Source organism: Plecotus auritus (assembly GCF_963455305.1).
Source record: "Plecotus auritus genome assembly, chromosome: 8".
NCBI lineage: Eukaryota > Metazoa > Chordata > Mammalia > Chiroptera > Vespertilionidae > Plecotus > Plecotus auritus.
In genome coordinates, this window is record NC_137782.1 from 29,943,945 (window position 1) to 29,962,633 (window position 18,689).

At 48.3% G+C, this 18,689-nt stretch overlaps 1 protein-coding gene across 4 annotated transcripts in view; it reads left to right on the forward strand.

The window, feature by feature from the left end:
* MGLL (monoglyceride lipase) overlaps positions 1-18,689 on the forward strand; it is a 157,402-nt gene that overhangs the window by 88,827 nt on the left and 49,886 nt on the right. For all 4 annotated transcript variants that reach the window (XM_080683521.1, XM_080683519.1, XM_080683520.1 and 1 more), the window contains one exon: positions 7,778-7,884. In XM_080683521.1, coding sequence (XP_080539647.1) covers positions 7,778-7,884 — 107 coding nt within the window. The remainder of the gene's footprint in view (positions 1-7,777; positions 7,885-18,689) is intronic.

Consider the following 18,689-nt stretch of genomic DNA (forward strand, 5'->3'; position numbering starts at 1 on the left):
TTCCTTCTGACACCTCTATGATGAAGATGTTGTTACACTTGATGTTGTTCCAGAAGCCCTGTAAATTATCCTCTTTTTAAATTCTTCTTTTTTTCTTTTTGCTGTTCCGACTGGGCATTTTCTTCTACCTTATCTTTCAAATAGCTGATTTGATCCTATGCTTCATCTAATCTACTGTTGACTTCCTGTAATGTATTCTTCATTTCTGACTGTTTGTTTTTTTTAAATGTTTTCCATCTTCATTTTTATGCTTCCCACTCTTTGTTAAAGTTCTTACTGAGTTAATCTACTCTTAGTTCATTGAGCAAACTTATAACCAGTTTTTTGAAGTCTTTGTCTGGTAGATTGCTTGTCTCCATTTGTTTAGTCCTTTTTCTGGATTTTTTTTTTCTGTTCTTCCATTTGGGACATGTTGTCTCTCCATTTTGACTACTTCCCTGTATTTCCATATATTAGGTACATCTGCTATATCACCCCATCTTGGTAGAGTGGCCTTCTACAGTAGGTGTCCTGTAGGGTTCAGCCTCCCCAGTCAGCCAAGCTGAGTGCTTCAGGGGCATCCCCGTGCAGGCTGTGTGCACCCTCCTGTTGTAGTTGAGCCTTGACTGCTGTTGGCATGCCAGTGGGAGAGATTGACCCCAAGCCAACTGGCTGTGAGGACCTGCTGTGAATAGACAGGAGGAGCTGCTGGGCAGGGGCAGACATCATGGAGCAAGAATTGCTTTAGGGGATTGCTAGTGCCTGCCACTTGAGTGTGTCACTGGTAGAGGTGGCTGGGTGGTAGGTACTCTGGCATGGTCTGAAGCTGTCCACTAGGTGTACTGGTTCTGAGGCGTGGACCAAGATTAGCCATCAACTCATCACTGCCTGAGGCTACCTGGTGTGAACTAGAAAGCAATCTGTAGATGGCTGCTACTTGTGCTGGGCTTCAAGGTGCCTGGGAGACCTAAACTGCAAACTAAAGCTGGTTGCTGCTAGTGCTAGACTTGGGGCCACTTAGTAGTACATACAGGGCATGCTGAGGCCACATCCTGCTTGTCTGGAGGTTGTGAATCTTTGAGAGATTTTAGAAAAGTCCAAAGCATGAACCAAGACAGGCCATTTGTATGGAAAAGCCACTGGAAGCAGTTTGGCGCTTGGATGGGCCTGCAAGTTGGGTGGGGCCAGGTTTCAGGGAATCACCATGTGGAGCTGATGGAGACTCAAATATAGTGCCTGCCTGCACTTCTGTCTCGGAGAAAGCCACCCCTACAGACCCCCCTGGTCTTTCAAGCTGCTGCCCAAGCATTGGTGCTCAGAGGAAGTAAGTCTATGCACAGGCCCTTTAAGAGGAACTTCCTGGGACTCTAGCAGCTCGCCACCTCACTCAGCCACAATCCCTGCTGGTTTTCACAGCCTGAAGTTATGGGCCTTCTCTTCCTAGCACTGGAACCCTGGTGTGGGGCTTTGACCCTTTGCTCCTCAATGGGGACCACCCCAACTAAAATAATTCTCCTGATTTTAACCACCACACGTTGGTAAGGGACCAACCCCTTCCCCATCTGCATCCCTCCTACCAGTCTCAATGTGACTTCTTTTGTATATCCTTAGATATAGGACTTCTGTTCAGCTAGATTCAATGATGGTTGCTCTGTAGTTTAATTGTAATTTTGATCTGATTATGGGAGGAGGCGAGTACCACATTTGCCTACTCTGCCATCTTGACTGGAAGCCCTGATGATTTTAAAGTCATAAAATCTGGCAGTAGGAGTTCAGTGGATGTGAATAATGAGGTGGGCCATGCACTGCCTGAGTGGAGTGCCTTGGAAATAACCAAGAGATAACAGCATATACAGTCCCCAGAGGAGGCAGGCAGACTCCCTCCCCCCACCTTCATTTGGGGACTGAGTTCGGGGACTGCCTGGGTCAGACGCCCCCACCTTGTCACCTGAGCTGCTGCCTAGGGATAGGAACATCCACTGTGTCCCTCTGATCATTTGTTTCCTCCAACAAACCCTGTTTTCCAAACTTTTCCTAGTAAAATGAACAGAACATTTTTTCAGTTGGGCATCCAGTTCTCCCTTTAATGAAGCCTGGCATTGCTCAGAAAAAGGCAGGCAAGAAGGAGGCTAACATTCTCTACTCATTGCCTGGCCATGCTAAGTGCTCATTTAATTCTCCTGACGGCCTTGTGAGGGAGGCATTGTGATCCCCACTCTACAGACGTGCAGATAGAGTAGAGAGTGGGTCCCACCAAGTCCAAAGTCCTGTGGGAAACAGGTGGGGGCCCCTTTAATGGAGGTGAATTCTTCTTCTCCTAGCACTGGTCTCTGTCTTTCAAGGCACTGGTGGGGCTGCTGGCTGGCTTCTTGCCCACCCCTTCCAGGGGTCCCTGCACCCTGTGGGTCTATGAATGGGCCTCACCATTCGAGGGGTCAGCAAGGCAGAGCAGATGACTGGGAAGGCAGGGGCCGCAACCTTGACCTACAAAGCCCTTTAGGGTATTTTTACATACATTTCTTCATTTCATCCCAAAACTCCAGTGAGTTGGTGCCAGGTACAGAAATCAAGGCCCATGGAAACCCAGGAACCAGTTCATGGGAGGGCTAGATCCTAAACCCAGGCCTCCAGACAGCACGTGGGCCACCTGTGTCACCAGAGAAAGGGGCTTCATAGTGGACAGTTGCAGAGTGCTTTCTCTATGCCAGGCAAGACCCCGAATGTTCCGTATACATCTTCTCATTTACTCCATATTGCCCTCCGCGGTAGGTGTTGTTCAGATTATCTCCATCTTGCAGGTGAGCAAACTGAGACCCAGAAAGGATCGTCACTTCAACAATAAATAAGTAGTGTAAAAAAAGGGAGAATTGATTTTTTTGGTTGAAGGGAAATTCCACTTTGTCACACCTGGGCATGAATAAGCAGGCCCCGGCGTACAAACTCTGAGGAATTCTGCAGCGTTTTCATTTAAACTTTAAAGGGTTGCATATGCTCAATGGGAGCTGCCCTGCCTCCCAGGGCCGGATGCTAGGCAGGCCATCTGCTCCTGGGGCCAGGCCTCCCCCTCTGATAGTCACTGCCTTCTCCCAGAGCAACTGGCTCCTAATAGGCTGCAGCCATTAAACATGGCCCTGGAATAAGATCTTCACTAGCCTTTACTGCAACCTAATTTCTAACACTGTGGGTATTGCCGTGTCTGCATAAATGCCCTGTTCATTTTCTGCTGCTGTTGTTGATCGAGGTTGCAGAACACCAGGGGAGGAACAGTAGGATGCCCTGGCCGTGCAGATTTCCCAGTCCTCTGTCCACAGCAGCCAGAGGGCCTTCAAAAAATCAGACCAGGAAGAGGCCAGAGAGGAAAAACCAAGGTGGCGGCATAGGTAAACACCTAAACTGCTGCCTCGCACAACAATTTCAGAACTACAACTAAAAGACAAAACGGACATCATCCAGAACCACAGGAAGGCTGGCTGAGTGGAAATTCTACAACTAGAAGGAAAGAGAAAAGCACACTGAGACTCAGAGGAACTGCAGAAGGCAGAGGTATCGAGGCGCACGCGTGGAGAGGGCTGGCAACTGAATACACAGCTGGCTTTCTCAACTGGGAGGGAGACAAAAGCTCCCGACAGCTCTGAATTCCAGTTCCGGGCGAGACTCTAGGGACCCAGACTCATTCGGGGGGAAACTGGACTGTCTGGCAGTGGGCAAAACTCAAGGGCGGCTTTCTCTCAGAGGTGCTTGCAGCGATTACTGCGGGACACAGAGACCCAGGGGCCTCTTAGGGCAGGGCTGATGGGAAGCCATTGCTGTCTGCTCTGCCCTAAGACTCCGCCCCATCCAAGCTGAGCACAGAGGCTTTTGCAAGTCTTGTCTCATAAGGGTGTCTCCAGCACAGTTCTCCCAGCGTTGACATAGCTGATCCTCACAGCCAATTGGCCTGGAGGTCAATTCCTCCCAGTGATACCAACAACAATCAAGGCTTAACTACAACAAGACTGTGCACACAGTCCACAAAGGGGTGCACCAAGAGTGTCCACCTCAGGTAACTGGGGAAGCTGAGCCACTGTGCCCTATAGGACACTTAACACACAAAGCCACTCTATCAACTCAGGGAAGCAGCCAAAATGTGGAGACAAAGAAACAGGTCACAAATAGAAGAAATGGAGGAAAGCAAATGACTGGATATGGAGTTCAAAACCACGGTTATAAGGTTTTTCAAGAATTTTCTAGAAAGGCCAATAAATTTAGTGAGGCCCTCAAGAATATGAAAAAGGACCAATTAGAAATTAAGCATACACTGACTGAAATAAAGAATAATATACAGAGATCCAACAGCAGACTAGAGGACCGCAAGAATCAAGTCAAAGATTTGAAATACAAAGAAGTAAAAAACAGCCAACCAGAAAAGCAAAAAGAAAAAGAATTCAAAAATATGAAGATAGTGTAAGGAGCCTCTGGGACAACTTCAAGTGTACCAACATCCAAATTATGGGGGTGCCAGAAGAAGAGAGAGAGCAAGATACTGAAAACCTATTTGAAGAACTAATGACTGAAAACTTCCCCCACCTGGTGAAAAAAATAGACTTACAAGTCCAGGAAGCGCACAGAACCCCAAACAAAAGGAACCCAAAGAGGACCACACCAAGACACATCATAATTAAAATGCCAAGAGCAAAAGACAAAGAGAGAATATTAAAAGCAGCAAGAGAAAAACAGTTACTTACCTACAAGGGAGCACCCATACGACTGTCAGCTGATTTCTCAACAGAAACTATGCAGACCAGACGGGAGTGGCAAGAAATTTTCAATGTGATGAATAGCAAGAGCCTACAACCAAGATTACTCTACCCAGCAAAGCTATCATTCAGAATTGAAGGTCAGATAAAGAGCTTCACAGATAAGAAAAAGCTAAAGGAGTTCATCACCACCAAACCAGTATTATATGAAACGCTGAAAGGTATTCTTAAAGAAGAGGAAGAAGAAAAAAGTAAAGATAAAAATTATGAACAACAAATACATATCTATCAACAAGTGAACCTAAAAATCAAGTGAATTAAAAACCTGAGGAGCAGAATAATCTGGTGAATATAATAGAATCAGGGGCATAGAAAGGGAGTGGACTGATAATTCTCAGGGGGAAAGGGGTATGGGGGGTTCAGGAAGAGACTGTACAAAAATCATACACCTATGGATGAGGACAGTGGGGGGTGGGGAGGTAAGGGCAGAAGGTGGGGTGGGAACCGGGTGGAGGGGAGCTATGGAGGGAAAAAGGAGAAACAATTGTAATAATCTGAATAAAGATTTATTTAAAAAATAATAATAAATAAATAAAAATTACTCAGAGATGTTTAAGGAGATAAAAGCTTTTTCGCATAGGGAGGAAGTTACTTTTAATCCACCCTCTAATAAAATTCTACTTGGCAAAAAAAAAAAAAAAAGAAAGAAATTAAGCATACACTGACTGAAATAAAGAATAATATACAGAGATCCAACAGCAGACTAGAGGACCGCAAGAATCAAGTCAAAGATTTGAAATACAAAGAAGTAAAAAACAGCCAACCAGAAAAGCAAAGAGAAAAAGAATCCAAAAATATGAAGATAGTGTAAGGAGCCTCTGGGACAACTTCAAGTGTACCAACATCCAAATTATGGGGGTGCCAGAAGAAGAGAGAGAGCAAGATACTGAAAACCTATTTGAAGAAATAATGACTGAAAACTTCCCCCACCTGGTGAAAGAAATAGACTTACAAGTCCAGGAAGCACACAGAACCCCAAACAAAAGGAATTCAAAGAGGACCACACCAAGACACATCATAATTAAAATGCCAAGAGCAAAAGACAAAGAGAATATTAAAAGCAGCAAGAGAAAAACAGTTAGTTACCTACAAGAGAGCACCCATACGATTGTCAGCTGATTTCTCAACAGAAACTATGCAGGCCAGATGGGAGTGGCAAGAAACATTCAAAGTGATGAATAGCAAGAACCTACAACCAAGACTACTCTACCCAGCAAAGCTATCATTCAGAATGGAAGGTCAGATAAAGAGCTTCACAGATAAGAAAAAGCTAAAGGAGTTCATCATCACCAAACCAGTATTATATGAAATGCTGAAGGGTATTCTTTAAGAAGAGGAAGAAGAAGAAAAAGGTAAAGATAAAAATTATGAACAACAAATACGTATCTATCAACAAGTGAATCTAAAAATCAAGTGAATAAAAAATCTGATGAACAGAATAAACTGGTGAATATAATAGAATCCGGGGCATAGAAAGGGAGTGGACTGACAATTCTCGGGGGGAAAGGGGTGTGGGGGGTGCAGGAAGAGACTGGACAAAAATCGTACACCTATGGATGAGGACAGTGGGGGGGGCGGGTAAGATCAGAGGGTTGGGTGGGAACCGGGTGGAGGGGAACTATGGGGGGAAAAAAGAGGAACAATTGTAATAATATGAACAATAAAGATTTATTTAAAAAAAAAATCAGACCAGGTCACTCCCCTGCCACACTACCCTCTGTGCGGAGAACACCTCCTCCCAGCTTCTTGCTGCCTCCAGGGCCCCGCAGGCTCTGGCAGCCTCACCTCTCAGAGGTTGTCTAAGGCACCTGAGCACGGGCTGGAACCTAGTCATCATCTCCAACCCGCAAAAGGGGCTGCACCTCCTGAAGTGTAGGCTCGGCACGTTAAAACCATTGGGAATTGCAACAGCTGCTGTATTAGCTGAGCCCACAGTTAATGCAAACGGACAAGTGATTAAGCCAGTCATGCAAAAGTTAGCCTCTCGTTACCATCAGGGTCCAACGTGGTGGAGGAGAACTTTGGGATTACAGAGGCCCAGAGCAGAGACTTCAGACAGCCTTTTGGAGGCTGTAAAATCTCTCTCAGAGGGGAACCTTAAGGCTCAGTCTTGAAGGAAGGGGAGGAGTTTGCCAGATGGAGAAAGAGGGAGGAGAATAAAAGGTGTACACATAATATAAATGCGAGCAGCCTGGGGAAGAATGAATGTGGAAGTACAATCATTCCACACAAAAATGAAAAAAAGTTGTGTGGATTCTTCCCATTGCCAGTGACAGGCAATCCAGTGCCCTCAACAATAACAAAAGCAGGATGGGGGAGAATGCTGGCTTCACGTCCAGCTGGATTCAGGGCTCAAATACCGTAGGACTTGGTGGCCCTCCTTTACATGGTTCTCCTCTGTTGGGTCAACTCATAGTTCCGTTTGGACCAGACTGCTGGGGCCATTCTAGCCCACAGGCCAAGGCTGCAGTCTAGTGGGGAAATGCAAATGCTTCTCCTGACCATCTCAGTCAGAGCTCTGGGATCAGCTCTGATTGGACCCAGTCAGCTTGGCTTGAGCCACATGCCTGTAGCTGAGCCAGTCACTGTGGACTGGTCACGGAGCACCCTGATTGGCTTAGGGCTGGTGCACCTGCGCAGCGTGGCTAGGGAGGAAACCAGCACCAATGGAGGGCCTATCATGTGCCAGGCTCTGTCTGGCATGTTGACATAATTTAGCACCTGCAGCCCTCACCACCCCTCTCCAGAGGAAGAGACTGTTATTACTCTTTTATGGTGAAGAAATGAAACTTTAAGGATGGGTACTTTGCCTGAGAGCTCACAGGATCTGGACTCCATTCTGTGGGACCCTGATCAGCGTTCTAAGAGCAATCCCCTCTCACTTATGCATGTAGTCTGCCATCTGGTCTTTGACTTGTGATGTCATGAAAACTCTGGACTGCTTGAGCTGCAGCCTCACGATCTACCGCCTTCCTGACCCAGCTCCCCTCTCTTCCCTGCAGGGGCCTCGTCTTTGTGTCCCATGGAGCCGGGGAGCACTGTGGCCGCTATGATGAGCTGGCTCAGATGCTGGTGGGACTGCAACTGCTGGTGTTTGCCCATGACCATGGTGAGTACCCCCAGGGCCACAGGGCACAGGGCCCACGATTCTGGCTAGTGCCTGACAGTTTGGGGGTGTAGAAAGGTCTAGTCCATCTTATCTCCGTTCTTCTTCCTCCTCAACTATTATCTTCTGATTCTTACAGTGAAACTTGGAAAATACATCCTCCATGGGATGTTTCTAAGTTAAAAAAAAAAAAAAATGCGTAGTATCTAAACAAAAAGCATGTCTGACCAGCAGTTTCTGTTGAGTTTGGAATTGAATGTAGGCTACTTAGGAAACTCCACTGAAAAACCAAAGTGGAAATATGTTTATATAAGAACTTGCCCCAGGCCAAGTAATCCTCCTACATTGATAGAGCGCTTTCTGTACAAAATGAGCCCTGGTTGTCTCCCAGGGGACTTCAAATGGATGTGGTGCATCAGTGCTAGTACAGTTTAAACTCTGTTTTAACCACAAGAGCTTTAGAAAGTATTTCAAACCAGGAGAATAGTAAGTCTCAAAAGACCATATTGGTCACAAGAAAACCCCAACACACACACACACACACACACACACACACACACACACACACACACATACACGTCTCCAGGCTGAGTCTTTGCTTTTTTGTCATGTAACAGAATCCACAATAACCATCAAAATGTATTGTTCATTGACTAAGTCAGTATGTAGTCCCTTAATTATCTCTGTGACATTCTCCATGGCTGGGAAGGCTCCCAATATAGATCTTTCTTTGCCCAAACAGCCTTTAAAATGAACATTGTCATCCTGCACTCCTGTGCATTGTCAGCAGCATGCTGCTGGACCCTTCCCCCCAGACAGCAAAAGGGCTCAGACACAAGCATACCTGGGTCCAAGTCCCCACTGGACTGCGATTCCATGCTGTGCTATCTTGGAGACCTTGTTTAGCCATTGCAAGCCTTCAGTTTCTCATCCACCAAAATGAGCAAGGTAGGCCTATCACACAGAAAGGGTTGTGGTGAGATAATGCATGTAGAGGGCCCAGCAGAGTGGGGTGTCTTCTTCCCCTTTACTCTGTTCTCTCTGAGACCCCCTCTAGCCATAATGCAGACCAGCTGGTGTTCTGTGTATCCAAATGGGGGACTCCAAGGCTCTTAGCAGGACTGAGGCTGGGAGTCAGGGGTGCTGCCCAGAGCTGGGTCATCTGTCAGGCCTGCAGAGGCTGCTGTGAAACTAGAATGAAATGATAGAGATGGCTGCTAACAAGGGTTTTGTTGCTGGTTTGTATAACACAATTTGTAGAAAAACAGGTTTCTATAAATCTGATGCTAACTGGATTTTAAGTTAAATCTTGTTTAATTAACTTACAATTTAATTTTATTGTTTAGACAGCAATCTCGAGACTCTCTTATTATGTCAGTCTGGCTGTGTTTCTCAGCGTGCCTGGCAGGTTGACACAGATTGGTATTCAGTATCTCATTTAACTGTGCTTTCCATTTTCACCTTAGAATTTTACAGGTTAATCTCATGAGCACGAACAGCTTGCCAGAAATGAGAATTACGATTCCTGACATTTATTGAGTGCCAACTGCACACCAGGCTCTGTTCTAAGCATTTTCGTACATTATCTCTGATCTCTCATAACAATGAATATTACAGCCTCATTTTAGAGGTGAGGATTCTGAGGCTGTGTGGCCAGGGGAGCCCACTGTCATTGCACTGAAGCACACACACCAGTGCTGGCAGTTTGATTGTATGCAACAGAAACCTGCCGGTAGTAACTTAACAAATAAATTTCATGCTACTCGAAGTCTGCGGGAGACGCGAGACTGCCACCATGCCGTCAGAGCCCAAGGTTCCATCTGCAGTTTTGCTCGGCTGTTCTCAGCTTGTGGCTTTCATGCCTAGGAATGCCATCTCCTCCTCGTGTTCTAAGCAGGAAGGAGACACAGAAGCAACACAGAGGAAAGGGCTGGGCTCATATAAGGAAAGCAAATATTTCTTGCAATATTTCTTGCAGCTCCCTGGCATATTCCAGCTGCATTTCATTGGCCAGCACTGCACAGCATGGCTGCCCCCAAGCTGCAAGGGAGGCAGAGAAATCTAATTTGTTAACTGTATTTGCAGATCCAAACAAAACAAAGATTCTGTAAGAAAGAAGTAGAAAATGCACGTTGCTAGTAGCCATCTTGTCCTCTGCCACATCACACTCCAAGTTTATCATTTAAGAGGGCATTTCTCAACCATTTCTACTTTATATGTTTTCTAGGTATAACAGCTAACTCACAGAATCATGTTTCTATCTCATCCATCCCCATGTTCTTTCACAGTGTTTTGATGTGAAGGTTATTATTAGCATCCTCAGCAAGGAGTGGTTCAAGTTCCTAATTAGCCCTGGGTTAGGTGTAATGCAAAGAGAAATGCAGGGACTTAGTAACTGCTCTCCCCATGGCCCAGTGACCAGTCTTCACCAGAAAAATCAAGCAGCCTCTGTTAAGTGCTGAGCTTTGTTAGAGTATTTGTTACCCTGAGTGGTAACTATTCCTTTATGGTGGAAGCAGCAAGCTCCTGGCAGACAGACTGTCTTATTGTGTCAGTGTTAGCTTCTCTCTCTGCCCCCACCATCTTCTCATCTGCTGTGTGGGGCCCAGGACTGAGCCGAGAGTCGAGGCATCACCATTGGTTGTTGAATGAATGAAGGAGTTTGTGATCCAACATAGATCAGACCAGAAATGTCTCAAATATCAGCAGTAAAGTAAGTGTCCACATTCACAGGGCACGATTAGGTCTCATCTCGTGGAGAGGATCCCACAGAGTGGCCACCGGAACTCCGAGTCTGGTGGCCAAGGTTGGGGCAGGAGTAGCAGTCAGGTGGAGCTAGACAGTGATGTGGAGAGAGGCTGGAGCAGAGTGGGGTACAGCACCTCAGAGACACAGGGCTTTCCCAGTGCCTGGAGGGCTGGCACGGTGGCTGGGTCTTGTTGGGTGAGAAGGAGCTTGCTAGAAGAAGAAAGGGTGTGTGTGGAGAGAGGCACCGATCACGGAGAGCCCTGGGTCTCACATTGGCTGCCCATTGAAAAACACAGAGGAGTCTTGAAGAACACTGATGCCTGGGGGCCCTCTCTCCACAGAGATGGATTTCTTGGGTTTTGGGTGTGGCCAGACATCGAGGCTTTTGGAATCACCCAAGGCTGAGAACCACGATTCTAGGCAGAAGAGGCATAGATTGAAAAGTTGGATATACCAGATCACATGCTTATGCCCTATTCAGGTAGAAATCCCCACATGAGGGTTAGGCAGACCCTGAGGTTTAGGAACAGAAACCGAGGGGAGCCCCTGCTGGCAAAGCTCGGGGCCCTGTAGTAAGTCCCTTTGGACACTTGGAGCTTGTGGAGGAATTTATGCCAGGAGAGAGGGTGGCTGCCGGAAGCAGCGAGGGCCACCAGGGGTCTTTTGGAACCATCGGGAGACGGAATCCAGGGCAGGGCCCAGTGAGGAAGAGGCATGAAACAGAAGTGGGGTTGCTGCGGTGACATCTGAACAGGTGGAAACCACAGAGGCTGGGATTTTCTGTGCTGTTCTAAATATAACACTGGGTGGTGGCTCTCTCAGCACCCAGTCCCTCAGTCACCACCTGCTCTTGGTGACTCACTGGAAACCCCTCAGCCTTCCTGGCAAGCAGATTCGGCAGTGCGACCCCGAGAGAGGGGCGAAGGAGGCCATGTGGGTGGAGGGGCGGGGGGCGGCAGGCCCCAGGTGACAAGGCTGCTGACCAGGTCACCCCTCCCGGTGGGCAGCCTCCTGACTTAAAATGATGTTTGCTGGGACTGGACTTGGTCTGTCTATATTTACAAAGTGTAAAAGAGTAACTGTCAACTGATTAACAATGAATTAATTATTTGCAAATATTTGAGGGCAAGTGTTAAAGGAAGTTTATTTTGGTTTTTGTTGTTTTTTGATGGCTTAGGCCAGGGGTGGGCAAACTTTTTGACTCGAGGACCACAATGGGTTCTTAAACTGGACCGGAGGGCCAGAACAAAAGCATGGATGGAGTGTTTGTGTGAACTAATATAAATTCAAAGTAAAGGAGCGGAGGGGAGAGCAAGAGAACCCTCCGCTCTTTCGGCTCCGCGGGCCGGATAGAACAGCCAAACGGGCCGGATCCGGCCCGCGGGCCGTAGTTTGCCCACGGCTGGCTTAGGCGCATTTTATTGGTTTTCTTTTAGAGATCTTTTAAAACTATGCTGGGGTATGTGAGAAGAGGAATTTCTGAGCGAATGTTTGTGGGTGGCAGGTATGCCTGAGTAACCTGGGAGGAGGCCTACCCTGGCCAAAAAAGGGTATTCAGGGCATTCTGGGGAGAAAGGTGATGTGTGTGTTTCCCATGCAGGGAGACAGGTTTGAGTCAAGGTACTTGCTGGGTCTATTCCAAAATAGATTGCCACCAGTTACAGTAATATATTCTTTCGTTTGAAATGTTTAAAAATTATGTTAACAATTTTTCTTGTCTTAGTAAATATGAGAATGAAAATCTTAGAGTGAGTAGCCCTTTTGATGCTTCACAAGCCCAGGATGGGGTGGCGGGGGGGGGGGCGGGGGGTGAGCTCTCTGCAGGTACCTCAGGCGTCAGGCCTGGGGTGTGCCTGGATCCCTTTGCGGTCTCTGTGGTTCCCTCCCTCGCCTCCCCATGCCTGCTTTATTCATAGTTAGGCACACCCAAACCTTCCCTCTTGGATATGACCCTCTAACATGAGTTTATTTGGTCACTTGCTTCTTTTTTTAATAAAGCAGATACTTCCATGAGCCTTAGTTTGATCATCTGTAAAATAAGGATAAAAAAAATAACAACAACAACAATAATAAGATTACATTGTGGTTGTGGTATGAAGTGGGAAAAAGAAGGGTTCTCATTGTTCCTGGAAGGCGTGTGGAAACCCACATGGCTGGGCGTCACCCCAGCCTGTCGGATACTCTTGGGCAAATTCGAAGAAGGAGGCCAGGGTCACCATAGGCATTTCTTGCGTAGAATCTACATAAGGTGTAGTGTAGATGTAGTCCAAACTGGAAATGTACGATTTGCAATAAGCAGATTCAGCATTTCATATAGCAGATACTACAGGAGAACCTACTATGTATAGGGTTTGTACTGGGCGTGGAAATAAGGAAATGATGCAGACCTAGGCCCTGCCTCTAAGAACCCAATACAACCAAGGGGACGGACATGCTTTAAAAGTACAGAGAGCAGAGGAGCTCATTACAGGGCCCCGGTGGGAATGTGCAGGGGGTCACCTTGGGGAGAGAGTCTCCCTTGGGGAGTGATCATCCAGAAAATCTTCAGAGGACATGATACTTGTGACCTTGGACAAATCACTGCTCCACACTGAGCCTCAGTTTCCCTACCTGAGTCATAGTATCTACTTGCTGAGGATTATATGAATGTGGCACCTGCTGGGCACATAGTAGGTGTTCAGTAAATACCTGTGCTGCCCTCATTTTCCTCCGTTTCCATCTTTTCAGCAGCAGGTTGCTTACGCTTCCCATTCTATTTAATTCGATAGCACTTCAGCCCGTAGTGGGACCACTCTTGCCTATATCGCTGTCACAGAAGCAGCCTCTTTGCCAGCATCTTGGGGCTTCCCTCTGATGACGTCTGGAGCAGTCACCCCTGGCTCTCTACCCACTGTTGATTTCATTTTTACAAATATTTAGAAAATGACTGCTGTGAAGAGACATTGAGCGTGCCGAGTGATTCACGTGTGACTCAGGCACGTTGGTAGTCCGAGTCCTGTCTCACGCGTTAGTGTTGGGGGCTTTGAAAGCCAACTGGATGCTCCTGGAATCCCAGAGCCGTCTTTTCTCTGGTCTAGTTTGCATGCCCATTCTCCAGCCTGGGAAGCAGAGGAAAGGCACGCGGATGAGGTGGGCCATCTTGGGTTCTTCCTGACCCAGCTCTGCAGCCCGGAGCCCCGCGCTCTGCCTCTCTGTGAGAGCAATGGAGCCGCTCTTCCTCCCGCTTCCTGAGGTCCAGGGAGTCTGCTGCACGGCCAGATGTTCTTAAAGGGAAGTGTGCTCTCCCCAGTCCCTCCTCTATCCTGTCCCTCCCTCTCTCCCTCTCCCTTCCTCTCTCTAAAAAAATTTAAAAATTAAAAAAAAAAATAAACAGTATGCACCTGGCTTAGGTAACAATTACCTTGGATTATTATTTTCCATCTGCAAATATTGAATATTTTCCTAAAGACATTCAAGTCGGGTGGATCGGGCTTCTGTCCTCAGTCACTATCAGGGACACACAGAGTCTCCCAGCACACACGGAGGCCAAGGGGAGGAGAATGACCTAGCACAGCTGCCCAGGGTGAGGGGCAGAATCAGGAGCAACTGCCTGGGTGCAAGTCCCAGCTCCCCCACTCACTGCTACAAAGGCAGGGCGAGGACCTGACCCCAGGACTTCTGTTTCTTCCCTGTGAGGTGGGGATGGGGTCATGTACCTGGATGTGGAGCGCCTGTGGCTACCATCGTAAAGCCCTTTGGACAGGACCTGGTCCACAGGAGCATTTCAGCACATGGTGTCTATTCTTATACACACACTCCTAACTGAAGCTAAGATATGAGCATAATTATGGTCACATATTAGTCGCCCACGAGCAGGAAGCCGCCATAAGCCTTCAAGGAAGGCCTGTCTTCGCACTTTAGGGTGTGGGGGCAGGTGCTGGTTACCAGGTCCCACCAACCATGGCAGGTTTGGGCGGGACTCCAGGTTCCCGGGGCCGCCTGCATGTGGGGCTCCCAGGCTTGGAAATGGCTGCTGCTCTTGGTAAACTAACATTTAAAATAACTCTGGCTGCAGATGGACAGGAACGGAGCTACTCACACTTTTAAACAGGTAGAGCCGAGGCTGGCTGCGGCTTAGCATGTCCCCCAGAGCGTCTGCATGACTGTGGGGCCCACATGGAACTCTCAGGCCTGGAATGGGGGGAGGCTGCTGGGGGAGGAGCATCCTCTGTTTGTGAACTGGAGCCTTTTTGAAGTCCGAGCTGAAATAGCATGTGACCAGGAAATGTCTGACCCACAGAGAACTAAAAATAAGTGACTGTGATGCTGCAAACTGCCAGGGCAGCAGGAGAGCGCGGGAGAGGGGAGTGGGGCCTCCTCGCACTGGAAAAAGGAACCTCATTATGGCAGACAAGCTGCTTCTTAAGCCTCGGGTGGCAATTTTGTTTTATCTTTTTTATTGAATTTATTGGGGTGACACAGGTTAACAAAATTATACAGGTTTCAGGTGCACAATTCCACACACATCATCTGTACACTGTCCTTCCATCACCATTTATCCCCCTTTACCCTCCTCCTCCTCCCCCCTGCGCCCCCCGCCCCCCGGCAATCACCACACTGTTATCTGTGTCCGTGAGTTTTTCTCTTTTTTGTGTGTCATTTTTGCTCAATCACTCCACCCCCACCCCACCCCCACCCAGCTCCCCAGCACCTCCCCACAGCTGTCAGCCTGCTCTCTGAGTCTGTCACTATTTTGCTTGTCAGTTTATTTTGTTCATTAGATTCCACATGTGAGTGAAATCATGTGGTACTTGTCTTTCTCTGACTGGCTTATTTCACTTAGCATAATACTCTCCAGGTCCATCCATGCTGTCCAAAGGGTAAGATTTCCTTTTTTTTTTTTTTTTTTTTTTTACAGCTGAGTAATATTCCATTGTGTAAATGTACCACGGCTTTTTTATCCACTCGTCTACTGATGGGCACTTGGGCTATTTCCAAATATTGGCTGTTGTAAATAACGCTGGAGTGAACATAGGGGTGCATATAATCTTTCAGATTAGTGTTTCAGGTTTCTTCGGATAAATTCCTGGGTCATTAGGCAGTTCCATTTATAATTTCTTGGGGAAATTCCATACTGCTTTCCATAGTGGCTGCACCAGTCTGCATTCCCACCAGCAGTGCACTAGGGTTCCCTTTTCTCCACGTCCTCACTGGCACTTGTTGTTTGTTGATTTCTTGATGATAGCCATTCTGACAGGTGTGAGATGGTACCTCATTGTCGTTTTAATTCGAATTTCTCTGATGATGAGTGACATTGAGTATCTTTTCATGTCTGTTGGCTCTACTGGCTATTTTAAAATGTACATGATACCAACTTGGAAATCATAAATCACCAGCTACCCATGCATGACCCGCACCCTTCCCGAGTGTTTCCACAGCCTTCATTAATTTCTTTTCCGAAAGTCGCTTCCAAGGCAGACAGCATGATCGTCGCCTTCATTCCAGAGGAGAGAGAGCAGGCCAGGAGTGAAGGGCCGGGGTCAGAATTCCAGCTCACCGCCCTGTGAGCCGCTTTCCCAAAGCCTTGATTTCTCTTCTGTTAGTGGTAAAAGGAAAAATTAAAAGGCCACCCGCGGAGCCGGTTCCCAGCACAGTGAGATCTCACTGGCAAGGCCATGAGATGCCGCACATGTGTGTTTAGTGTTTACCTGGCCATTCAAGAGTGAAGAACGCTGTGTTTGAAGGCTGGGCAAGTCTGAGCCGGGCTGCTACATGACAAGTCGGTGAAGTGAGTGGGCCGGACAGGCAGGGACCAAGGCAGCCTGAGTGCTGTGTGCTGGACCCTCTGGGCCTGTTCCTCATCTGCAAACGAAGAGACCGATACCTCCATCGTGGACTGTTAGAGTGACTTATTGTAACAGTGCAGACAGCACTTGGCATGGGAATGAAGGCCGTGTGCAATCTGCTTCAGGCCCTTCCACGTGGTGTGGTTGCAGAAGTAGCTCCCTGTGGCACACGGTAAGGTCCTGCCTCTGCAAGCAGAGGTCAGGCAGCGGGTGGCACGGCCTGCTGGAGATGGAGGAGCCCTGGAGAGGCACCCATTTCCTCGCAGCATCTCACCCCTGTCCTGAGCCAAGCCAGCAACCTAGCGCTGTAGCTCTAACAAGACAGCCCGTGGAAGAAGCGGTGTGCCTGGGGAGCTCCAGAAAGCAGGCAGTCTGGGCATCAGCTCCCTGGGAACTCCCTCCCACACCCAGGTCTCTCACAGCACAGTCGGCCACAAGACACCCCCTGACTGTAAGCACCCTCAGAGCAGTGCCCGAGGCTGGCTGATCTCTGCATCTGCCCGGTACCTAGACAGTGTAGCTGCTCAGTGGATGTCTGGTGAATGATGAGGCATTTGATAAAGAATGGTGGTTTCTCTGGGTTTTCCCTAGTTCAGACTCATGAATCATGTCTATGTGTGTATGAATTTGGCCTGGAGGACGGACCCTGTTAAAGAAAATAAAATAATGCTTTCCCACTTGGGAAAATCCATCATTTCTGTGCTAGGAATTATTTCCATTGATCACCTCCATTTAATCCTTTCAGCAATGTGACAAGGTGGGGTGGGGAAGGGGAGGCACTTATTGAGGGCGCAAGCTCAGAGATGCAGAGTGACGTCCCCGAAGCTGCACAGCCATCAGGATGGCAAGGCTCTATTCAAATCCCCACACTCTTCCATCTCACTAGCATCTTCATTTCTGGAAAACTGCTTTGGGGTGGGGTGCGGCAGGCTGCATCTGACCAGCAATGCCCCTCTGCTGTGTGCCTCCGAACAGGTGGCTTGGAGCACAGTCCCCAGGCAAGTGGCCCTGGGGTTTCTGCATCATCGAATCGACAGAAGTGCCAGAGCAGCTCCAGGATTTGCTTGGGACATATAGTCTGTTGGGGGTGCATGCCAGCTCCCAACCACACCTTCTGCCAAGCCTCTGCTCAGAGATACTCTGCCTCCCAGAGGTGGCACCCAAGCCCAGCCAAGGGACAGACACAGTGCCAGGGCCGATTCCAGGAGTGGAACACCGTCCTTTACCCAATTCCTCGGCTTCCCCACCGGCAGAGACGTGCTGTGTGCCCCATGCTAACCTCACCCAGGAGCCTCACGGGATTTGATCCCTGTTGTCAGGTCACTCCCAGCCCGAGGCAGAGGGGCTCGGGCTCCTGGCCTGGTCCACTTTTTCTGGCTGTGTGGCCAGGACTAGTCAGTTTACCCTTGTTAGCCTCAGTTTGCCCATCTGTCTGATGGGCCCGAGGCTTCCCCTAGAAACCTTCTTTCAAAGAACCCAGTAAACTCTGTGCAGTAAACTTAGGCTCCCTCTGCTCTGCTTTTGTTTGAAAGGCTGTGCTCACTTCAAAGAGCCCTCTCTCTGTACCACACCACTAGCTTCCTTTCTTCAATGCAGAAAACCAAGTCTGCTAGGCAGGGCCTGCAGGCAAAGACTGTGAGGCAGGGGCCAGCTGTCTTCCCGCAGAGTGGAGAAGTGCTGGATCATTTAGCACCACAATAGCAGTCATTTCTTTCCCTGCTTATTGTGCAGATGTCACCCGATTATAAAATCTCTGAGGGCTTATTCAGTGGAAACTTCTTTTACCGAAAAAGCAGAGGAATCATGCTCAGTACTTCATCCGAAGGCCAAGGGACAGATTCCAAGGCTGCTGGGGGGAATGAGGGAGGAGGTGCTGGGCTGATCTGAGGCAGGTCAACCCCCCCCTCCCCGCCCCCGCTTCCTCCCAGCTGACCCACAGACCAAAAGCTCCTGAGGACCGCAGGCTCTCTGGGCTACAATGGCACCATTTCTATAAACAAAAGCCTCTCTGAGCAGGAAAGTGCCAGGATATGTGAGAACACGCCCATGGCTAAGATTTCTAAATGACCACAGGTAGACACAGACGACACTTGAGACAGAAAGGTGAACCTGACCTTCACTGGACACCTGCTGTGTGCTGGTCACAATGTGGCAGTTTTTGTCACACATCCATGTGTGTGACAGGGGCCAAGAAACGGGTGACGAAGGTCCGGAGGGGCTGAGACGTCGGCCAAT